The 10,600-nt window shown below is 36.2% G+C and overlaps 3 protein-coding genes across 9 annotated transcripts; all 3 read left to right on the top strand.

The window, feature by feature from the left end:
• Positions 1-6: 6 nt before the first annotated feature.
• LOC112765665 (uncharacterized) lies at positions 7-3,253 on the top strand. The gene is made up of 5 exons (XM_025811543.3): positions 7-370; positions 847-1,535; positions 1,636-1,832; positions 1,976-2,249; positions 2,340-3,253. Exons 2-5 carry the CDS (start codon positions 956-958, stop codon positions 2,867-2,869), a joined length of 1,581 nt encoding a protein of 526 aa, XP_025667328.2. The 5' UTR covers positions 7-370; positions 847-955; the 3' UTR covers positions 2,870-3,253.
• A 698-nt stretch (positions 3,254-3,951) lies between these two features.
• LOC112762578 (uncharacterized) lies at positions 3,952-10,370 on the top strand. 7 transcript variants are annotated; one of them, XM_072223062.1, is made up of 8 exons: positions 3,952-4,122; positions 4,831-7,656; positions 7,758-8,496; positions 8,685-8,764; positions 8,834-8,944; positions 9,311-9,391; positions 9,498-9,624; positions 9,696-10,370. In XM_072223062.1, exons 2-8 carry the CDS (start codon positions 6,478-6,480, stop codon positions 10,163-10,165), a joined length of 2,787 nt encoding a protein of 928 aa, XP_072079163.1. In that variant the 5' UTR covers positions 3,952-4,122; positions 4,831-6,477; the 3' UTR covers positions 10,166-10,370. The 7 variants fall into 7 exon arrangements, with proteins under 7 accessions (XP_072079163.1, XP_072079161.1, XP_072079166.1 ...); XM_072223060.1 differs by having other exon boundaries at positions 3,958-4,122; positions 9,311-9,427; XM_072223061.1 differs by having other exon boundaries at positions 3,966-4,122; positions 7,752-8,496.
• LOC112765663 (putative disease resistance protein At4g10780) lies at positions 4,871-6,476 on the top strand. Its single transcript, XM_072223079.1, has 2 exons — positions 4,871-6,325; positions 6,444-6,476. The coding sequence occupies exons 1-2, from the start codon at positions 4,871-4,873 to the stop codon at positions 6,474-6,476; spliced, it is 1,488 nt and encodes a 495-aa protein (XP_072079180.1).
• Positions 10,371-10,600: the final 230 nt, after the last annotated feature.

Genomic DNA, 10,600 nt, shown 5'->3' with positions numbered 1-10,600 from the left:
GCATGTATCCTTTGCTCAAGGCCTAATGGAGCTGCAAGAAGTCGAAATACGACATGTTCCTCAGTTGAGATATATATTTGGTGAAAATATTAACGATCGTGTTCATTCTTCTAATGATCATCAAGAAAATGTCCAAATTGAGCTTCCTGCTTTGGAAAAAATGGCACTCTTCGATTTACCAAATATGACCAACATTTGTTCGGGCAGTTATTATGCCACGTGCTCATGTCTGCAACAGACTGTCATGGATAATGTTGGGTTGTCTACCCTGTCTGTCAACAATAGGATGGTTCATTCAGGAGCTACACAATCACAGACACAAAAAGGAAAAAACTCTTCACATTCAAGTCGCAATCGTGGTTCTGGATTTGTATGACTCCACCAATATCTTCCTCACTCACTGTCCCTCATCCTCTTTATATTTCTTCCTCCTCTTCTTTTTCTTTTTTTTTTTTTTCTTTTTGGTGTTATGCATGCCATTAGTTTAAACTTTAAACCATATTTTTATTTTCTGATGATTATTCATATACCTTGCATGTCATTCTAATTAACTGTTTATAGAAGTTTCCCGTATTGGGAAGTCACCAATACAATAAGTGAGAATGACAATAGAATTATTTGAAAGAATTTTTGCCAGACTGCCAAAATTTATGGAGGTTGGATCAAGACTATTCATCCATAAAAGTCTCACTATTTAGTGGTTTTGTAAGTTAAAGAAGTCAAAACCCAGCCATTAGGATTTTATTGTATAATATGTGTTGTAGTGTCATTAATAGCTACCACTTTGAGTTCTTTCCGTTCCTCTTTGCTGTACTATCAGTGCTGATGAGTAGTATGCTTTTACAGGATAAAACAAATGGGAAAATGTCAGGATCTGAGTCTATTTGGAACAACTCCGAAATAGAAGGCAATTTCATCTGGATGAAGTTCCCATCAACAGACAAGAAATGACCTCATGGTACATATGGAAGGGTGCCAAACACTTGTGACCCTCCAAAATGTTACTTTGCTATACATTTTGGGTTGTCAAAAGCTGAAGGTCATATTCTCTCCCTGTGTGTTGAGAAGCCTACCTCAATTGACGATCCTAGTAGTAATACAGTGTCATGAATTGGAGCAAATCATTGAGGAGGATGAAAATTACGAAGTTGCACCAAACCCTGAATCCAAAAAAGTGTCCTTCTCAAAGCTAAAGTTACTTCTTATCACTCACTGCAACAAATTGAAGCATATGTTCCATCTTTCTGCATCCCACGAGTTTCCACAACTAGAGTATTTGATCATAAAACAAAATCCCTGCCTCGAGCAAGTATTTCGAGAATGTGAACAAGATGTGGGGGATAGGAATGGAAGGGTGGTCGAGGCTTTGCTTCCAGAACTGAAACATGTAATATTAATGCAACTGCCAAACTTATGTAACATCTCTCAAGGGATAGAGTTTAACAGTCTGGATAATCTTCTTGTGCACAATTGTCCAAAACTCACACTTACTTCCACAACTACTGCAGAGGAGATGTTGCGAAGTTATTATCATGGTATGCATTCACTATGCACTTGTTTTGGTTGGACTATTGATTCTCTTGATGGTTTGGCCCTCTTATCATTTCCATAATTCTAATAATCTTTGTATTGCAGACAACGTAATTAATTTCTTCGTGCTTAGCGAATTACTCTGCATAAATGATATTGTAAATAAAGAAACTGTTCAACATCAACCAGCATCTGAAAGCCGAGGCAGAGCCAATGAATCAGATGAGATTCTCACATCAGGCAGAGAAAACAAAAGAGAGTTACAATCATTGGAGCAGATTCCTCAAGCTGACTTGACACAGGTTCATATTGTATTTTTCTTTTTCACTTTTCCCCTTCAAAACTTGGGCATCAGTATGTGAAGAACAAATTAAACTAGAAACAATAAGAGGTAATATCAACAACATTGAATTGCTAATAAAGCATTACCTCTTTGGAATTGTAGAGGGAATTTGTCAATGCTTCTAGGCTTGAAGACAAGGAGCATAAGAGTGAGAACATAAACAAAGAGGGAAGTTCTCAGAATCAGTACCACGAAAGGTGTGAGAGCAAGAATCTAGAAGAAAAGGAGATCTCTTATGGACAAGAGCATGAAGAACCTAAGAGAGAGGAGTTGAACAAAAAGGATTTTATTGAACCACGTTGTTCTTATGTTCTTGACAGGCAGCACCAGGAGAAAGAGCATTCTTGCAGTGTCTGTATTACTCAATGCTCTAACGGTAAAGAATTTTCATTTCACTATGCTCTATCTCTTCTTCCACTTGCCTTCCTTCTTGTCCCCTCTCATCTTTTATAGAGTTTTTTGCCAGATACATCCATTGTAGAGGAGCTGAATTCTTTAGTTGAAGCTGGTGAATTGCGTGCTGAATGTGTTGCAACTTTGAGCTCTTTCTTAACTGCTCAGCCTTCGATGCGTCTCACCATTGATAACTCCTCTTTGATTTTTAAAGGCTTTGCCTATTCATCACTTCATAGGCTTGTGTCTTTTCTATCTACTCAACCTCTATTGTCTCTTGTTGGCGACAAGCATGCTGAATTCTTGGATCTCATTCGCCTCGTTGGATGTTTTCCTTTCAACAAAGGCTGGTTAAGTGATTTGGAGGACAGGGTTGCCACTTCTTTGCCGGTTTCTTCCTTGTCAAGCTTGGATAAACTTCTTGCAGATAAACAACAGGTTCTTTCTAAGTTGGAGCCGCTTCAGGATAGAGTGAATGCCCTCCACTCTGAACTTGCTGAATTGTCCACTGAGATGGAACCCTTGTTACGTTCTCTACAAGAAACAGAGGCTCAGGAAGCCAACATTCTCGCCACCTTGAATTATCCATTGTTTCAACTTTAATCATGTTGCTCTTTAATTTGTTTGTTTGGAATTGTTACTTTCTCTTCAAGAAACAGAGACTTTCTTTGTTTCAAGAGAAAGAGGGTCGAAAATCTTTCTTGTTTCTTCCCGATAATGGGCAGAAGTGGGAGGGAAGTTGGCTTGGCTTTCTTTTTCACAAAAATACCCCTTCAAATATTGTGTCTTGGCTTGGCTTGGTTTGTTATTGTTATGCTACTATATTTTGTGGTTCCCTACCTATGTGTTGATGACAGAAGCTGCTACTCTAATGACAGTCTTTATTGAACCTGGGTTATTATTTAAGACATGATAAATATAGATGAGTGAATGTAACTAATGTATATTCTGAATGTGAAAATAATAAAATATGATGACTTATGTGCTTGTCCTTGTGTTTATTTTAGATGAGCATATCTCTATTTTGTTATTAGCTATGTTACAACACTAATTATGCTACTAGTGACAAGCTTTTGATGTAGTCATTTTGTTTAATTGTTAAAAAAAGGAAAGGAAAGAATACTTGTAAAATAATTGGAACAAATCAGCCTATTTATGTTAGTCTTGGGCCTACTTACTTTCTTAACAAAGTCTTTTCCTACTAGTTGGGTCAACTAAATGGATTAAAGATGTTATTGTGTTGTGTCCAACTGTCCATGCATTAGGATGTGATGAAGTTTTACGTTGGTTGTCGCAGGTCTAACACATGAATCTAAATATGTTGGTTATCACAGGCCTAACACATACATCTAAAGATGTCATTGTGTCGTGACCATGCATTCTATTGCGACACATTGGTTGTGTATCTTCTTTTCTTCTTTTCTTCTTCTTCTGGACTCTCGACTGTGGAGGGTTCCGGATGAGTAAGATGGCTAGCTCCACGGTTTAATATTGGGCCTAGTGGGCTAATACACAGCCTCCTAAGACTGGGTAACAAATAAGCCCATTTATGTTAGTATTGGGCCTAACGCGACTCAAGCCCACCAGAAAAAAAAAGAAAAATGAAAAATCAAACCATTGCATTGACTAAGGGGTCAACGCTGTCCCACGGTCTTGCATGAAGATAGAATTGTAGTTATTATGTTACTTTTGTTTGGTTGTTAATTTGAGTAAGAAATGGATCATTCAATGACCTTCACAAACACAATCATTGCTAACCTGGAGGAACTTGATGAATGAAAGAGAATGAACTGAAGAGGGAACACTCTGATCTATCTAGAACCTTCAAGCTTGTGTTGGAAACTCAACAAAACAAGGTAAACTTTAACACACAAATCAGTTAATCATGAAAAAGGCTTCTTATTTCTGAAGTTACAATTCCACTGAGTATATTGAACCAAAACTTTTGGAAACAAATAAGTATTTATCATCTAATATATAGACTAGATTGCCAAACCAAAAAGGACCTAAATGAAAATGTTTATAAATATAGAGATTTGATTTTATTAGAAATGTTTAAATTTAAGGAATTTGATTGAAAGTTGAGTACAATTATAGAGAAATACAAAGTAATTAAACCATTTTTCTAAATTACTTCAATGATATATCTATCTATTATCAAAATATAATACTTACTTGCATTTAAAATATTGGCCAGCTAAATAAATAGAGAAATAGTACGGAAATATTTGGTAACAATTAGTTAAAAACAGTTAGAATTTGTTTTAACTAGTATTCATTAATTGTTATTAGAATTAATGAATACTAAATAAGGCAATGTTGGAAATTTTTTTTGTTTTCTTAGATTACTCGAAATAAAAATGCCAATAATTGACTATGGAATGACACTGGGGTAATGCTAGGGAGACAAAAAAAAAAGCAATGAATGCTAAATAAGGCAAGTTATGGCTGTTTTTGGCTGATTTTCTTTGGTTACCAAACATTTCCGATAATGGAAATAAGAATTTGCATGAATTAGTATAAACTAAGTGATTTAAGTCGATCTCTTCAATTCTTGTGTTCAGGTTAAGCTGCATTAATATTTAGTGGAGTTATGAACTTATGATGGATTGCATTTCTGGTTTTGCCTCTTCCATTTCAAGAGATTTGGTGGTAGGAACAACAAATCAATTGCGCTATCCTTGTTGCTTCAATGATTTCATTGAAGACCTTGAACAAGAGGAAGAAAAGTTAATCACAACAAGGAACAGTGTTGAAGACCGAGTTAAACATGCCAGAAAACAAGTAATAAAGAATGCTGAAGTTGTGAATGCATGGTTGGAGAAATCTAACCCTCTCAAAGATAAAGCAGAGGAGTTAATAAGAAAAGCAAGAACAAACAGGAGTTGTTGTTTTGGCTACTGTCCAAATTGGATTTGGAAGTATCATCTAGCCAAGAAGTTAGCAAAAAGAAGAAAGGAAGTTGAAATGTGTGTTCAAGAAGGTAAAATGTATATACAATATGAAAGGATTGCTTCACTTCCAAGCAAGCAACATTTCTTGGAAAATTGTTTGAAGTTTGATAGCAGAGAAGGTGACTATGAGGAGCTTCTAGAGGCACTAAAAGATGATGAGGTTACTACTATTGGATTGTATGGCATGGGAGGTTGTGGTAAAACCACCATGGCTATGGAACTTATGAGGACTGCAGAAGCTGAGAATCTATTTGATAAGGTGCTTTTTGTGTCTGTGTCTAATATAGTAGATGTCAGGAAGATTCAAGATAGAATTGCCAGTGCTTTGCAGTTTCAGTTTCCAGAAGGAGGAGAATCGGAGAGAGCACAGCGCTTGCGCGCGAGATTGAATCTTGATGACCAGAGAACTCTTGTCATTCTAGATGATTTATGGCAATCACTTGATTTTGGTGTTATAGGAATTCCATCAGGTCAAAACCATAGAAACTGCAAGGTTCTCATCACTACACAATATGAAACAGTTTGTAGTCTGATGAATTGTCAAAGAATGATTTACTTATCAACCTTAACTGATGAAGAAGCGTGGGAGCTTTTCCAGAATCAAGCACAACTATCTGGAAGCACTTCGGATAACTTGAAGCATCTGGGAAGACTGATTTCAGATGAATGCAAAGGATTGCCTGTTGCTATTGCTGCTCTGGCTAGCACTTTGAAAGGCAAGGCTGAAGATGATTGGAATGTTGCATTGGTTAGATTGAGGAATTCAATTCCGGTGAATATTGAGAGAGGTCTGAAAGATCCTTATAAATGCTTCAGAGTAAGCTATGACAACTTGGATACCAAAGAAGCCAAGTCACTTTTCTTGTTGTGTTCTGTGTTCCCTGAAGGTTATGAAATCCCAGTTGAAACTCTAATTAGATTTGCAATAGGACTTGGCATGGTTGGAGAAGTTTGGTCATATGAGGAGGCAAGGAATGAAGTATGTGCAGCTAAGAACAAACTCATAAGTTCTTGTTTGCTATCAGATATTGGAGGAGGAAAGCGTGTCAAGATGCATGATTTGGTTCGCGACGTAGCCCTTTGCATTGCAAACAATGACAACAAGGTGATCAAGTGTGTGTTAGAAAATAGTGCAATTTTGGAATCCAGATCAATAAGGTATCTGTTGTGTAAGGAGTTTCCAAGTGAACTAAACTGTTCAAGTATTGAACTTCTATGCTTAGAAACAAATTCAGAAGTATCAGATGAAATCATGAAATGTTCAGAACAATGGGAAGGCTTCAAGTTTTGTTTCTTAGCTGCAAAGGCCTTGGTACTAGCTCATTATCAACCATGTCGTTTAAGTGGTTGATAAACCTTCGTTGTTTATGGCTGAAGATGTGGAAATTAGGTGACATCTCTTCCATGGGATATATGACAAAGCTCGAAAGCCTTACGCTGCTTGGTTGTTCATTCTTGGAGTTAACTGAAGATGTAATGGCACAACTAACAAAATTGAGGCTGCTACATTTGTCAGAATGCAAAATGGAGAGAAATCCTTTTCAAGTAATCGGAAGAAGGCCATCATTGGAAGAACTTTACATTGATGGTGAGACATCTAAATGGGACAATGGTAATGGAGGCCAAACTGAATTCTTCAGAAATTTTAGAGTCCCTCAAGCATTGGCAAGGTACCATATACAACTAGGACACAAATTTAAGGGTCATGGAGATAAAATCCTTAGCTGTCGTAGAACCTTAATTCTTAGCTGTTTTGATACATCAAATGCATCAGCTGTGGCTTTGGCAGAGAAAGCAGAGGTTCTGCTTCTAGCAAATATTGTTGGAGGTGCACAAAATATCACACCTGATATATTCCAAATTGAAAGAGAAGGATTTATGGATTATGGCTGTATTCAGCTTTGGTTATGTGATTCTGATGAGATCAAGTGTTTGGTTGAAAACAGCAATCATCCCCAACAAAGGCTGAGAAATATGTTCTCCAGGTTGCGGCAACTAAGACTCGAAAGAATGAAGAATTTTGGAGCTTTATATCATGGTGTGCCTCCTATTGGCCTTTTTGAGAAGCTAGAGCATCTATATATAAGCAAATGTCCACTGAAAACATGTCTCTTCACACCTGCGATTGCTCGAGGTCTGCAACAGTTGGAAAAGCTAGAGATATTTTCATGTGATGAACTGAAGCATATACTTGAAGATGAGGAGATAAGTGGACAGGACCATAGGGTGATCTTCTCAAAATTGAAAAAACTTCATATTATGGGGTGCCAAATGCTAGAATATGTAATCCCAGTTACTTTTTCTCAAGGCCTTGTGCAATTGGAGTCTTTGGATATAGATTATTGTGGTGAGTTGAAATATGTGTTTGGAGAATGCAGCACAGATGGTGATACAAGTCATCAAAATGGAATCAACATCGAGTTTCCTGCGCTTCAGGTGCTTCGACTTACTGAGGCATAGTTAACTTGAAATTACTTTCCTTGTATATTATCCTGATTCTGTTTCATTCATTTGTTTCCTTGTCTTACAAGTTACAGGACACAGTGGCCATTGAGAAGGACTTCCTCTCTTGGGAAACCATATGTATACACAAGTCCAAAGTAGAAACTATTTTTAGCCTCGAACAGGCCGAGATCATTGAGCAACCGGTGAGATTACAGTTAAGACATCTAGAACTTTCGCATCTACGTCAGATGAAGTATATTTGTGTAGGTTTGAAAAACTTTTTTGTCTTCCAAAATCTAAAGACATTAGAGATCAAAAGATGTGAAAAGTTGGAGGTAACCTTTCCTGCTTCTGTTATGAGATGCCTTCCAGAATTGAAGCATCTAAAGATTATAAAATGCCGGGAACTGAAGTTGATCATTGAAGAGGGTGATGCAGAGAATCACAGATTATCAAATTGTGTTCCTCCACAGCCATGCTTCCCAAAGCTGTCTGAACTGATTATTACAGACTGCCAGAACTTGGAAAGTTTATTCCTTGTCTCCGAATCGAATGACCTTCCCAATCTAGAAGTTCTCATCATAGTTGGAGCTGGTAAGCTAAAAGAATTGATCAGATGTGAAGAAAGACAAAGTGATCAAATAAGAAACGTGCAAGTTAAGCTTCCAAAGCTTAAACTTCTAATGCTGATGTCCATGTCTAATCTTTGCCAAGAAATTGAACTGCCCTCTGCAGCACTTTGTGTCATCGATGAATGTCCAAAATTCCCTCTGACTTCATCGGTTGCTACCTTCAAGGAGTTTGAACGAAAAATCTCTGAATTGGATATAGGTAAGTCTGTGCAACTGGATTTTAACTGTTTATATTTTCACATATGATTTCTCTATAGTGAATTAGTATTTTCTCATGTCTTAAAAACTGGTTATTTGGATAAAGTGGTATATACATTATTCTTTTAATGTACAAGTTTATACATTAATAATTTTTGTTCCTACAAAATTTTCCCTGTCTAATGGAAGATCTGGAGGATCTGGAAATAGCTGGAATTGACCAATGGAAAGTACTCGACAGGGTTCGCGAGATTAATAAATCGGATCAGGTTTTTTCTGATTCCTTGTTGCTTATTTTTCTTATCAAACAAAGCCATATTATGACTTAGTGTTTCCAGATTGAAGAAGAAGAAGCAGAGATCAAAATTGTTGGAAAATCTTCTTATTTTGATATACCATCTACATCTACAAGTCCCTTGGACATTGCTGTACATAAAGCACACTCACATGTGAGAATAATGCTCTAAGCTACTGTTTTTCTGAATCAATATTGGAAAATCTGAGAATGAGTGGCTTTAACAATTATGCTTGTGCACTTATTCATTACTTCTTACAGGAGTTAATGACATATATACTGTATTAACTTTTGAATGTTATACAAAATATTGAGAGTTCAATTAGTAAGAAAGTGATGACCATCTTATAAAATATCAAAGACCTTGTGAATGATGAATTGATGATCCTATCATTAAATGAACCTACTAATATTGAAACTTAACATTAGCAGCTGAAGAAGGAAACTAAACTAGAGACACTGAAGTATTATCAATGAGGTTAAATAATTGAACAATATGTCTTATATATGGAAATTGCAGAGTATTGAAGGAATAGAGAAAACCTGTGTTGGAGAAGTTCCAGCATCACTGAAGCCAATATCACCAATTTTTGGTTCAGAAGTAGTAGCAAAACCTCTATATAAAATACCCTCTATTGTAAGTTAGCTGTTCATTTCAATTTTCAAATACATGATAGTGAAATTGTTCTATTCTGTGATGTGTGTAGAATGTTGAGGACAAGATTAAAGAAGGCCAAAAAATGCAGGATGTTAAAGATAGTATCCAAGAGCAAGAGCAACCTCACTTATCAGATAAGCAAGTTGTCTCTAATAGCAATATTGAGGTTCATGGAGGTTAGTAATCTTCTTTCTTTTTATTTTAAAATATAGATAATGTTATTAATACTACCATTTTTCATGTGCAGATTCGTCGATGATAACGAAATTGGAAGCATTTAAGCAGTGTTCTGATCTTGATGATGCACAAATTGCACTGCTTGCTGAGGCAATAGCTGTGTATCCTCATCTTTGGAAAGTTGTTGAGGATTTCAGCATGCGCTTTCAAGCTTGGATGTTGAAGACTTTGGTAGATATATTATTCTTCCTTCGGAACGAATCTCCGGCCAGTGTTACTCCTCAACGGAAGAAGGACTTCCAGAAACTCTGTGATGAAGCTATTCAGTTGGGATTTGACAAGTCATGGATTCATGAAATGCATCAACGTGTTATGGTTATGGTTAAGGATACTAATAAGGTGGATCATGCACAAGAACAACTTGGTGAGCTTCTTAAGAAGCATGATCATCTAACTGAGCAACTTCAAAGCATTAAGGCTGAAATTGTTAGTCTCAGAGACTTTGTTGCTTCTCACAAAAGATGTTTTGATTTTCTTTGATTTATTGAATTGTTTCTTGTGCAAGCAAGCACTCAATTACATGCATGTGTTTTGTAATAACTACATACCACTCAGTGCTATAATTGATCATAGCAAAATTGTGATGCAGAAATTGCTGCACTCAAAAATTTAGCTTCCTCTTTATTTTGTCAGGGATGAAATTGACAAAATAATCTCAATGACTTTGTTGATTTCTCAAAAGAAATGTTTTGATTTCCTATTTGGATATACTGTTGTATGATATATGATCCCACTTCTTTTTTTTTTTTTCTTAAGATGCATATTATTCACTTACTTTATGTTGCTTTCCTGCATTCATTCTCTGTCTCTCTCTCTCTCTGCCTCAAAGTATATTATTTATTACCCAAAAATAATATATAAAATAAAATTAGGTTTAATTATTCTGTTGGTCCTTATAGTTTCACAAAATTTTCA

This window comes from Arachis hypogaea, chromosome 17 (assembly GCF_003086295.3).
Source record: "Arachis hypogaea cultivar Tifrunner chromosome 17, arahy.Tifrunner.gnm2.J5K5, whole genome shotgun sequence".
In the NCBI taxonomy this organism is placed as follows: Eukaryota; Viridiplantae; Streptophyta; class Magnoliopsida; order Fabales; family Fabaceae; genus Arachis; species Arachis hypogaea.
This window is presented reverse-complemented; position numbering and strand designations above follow the sequence as displayed.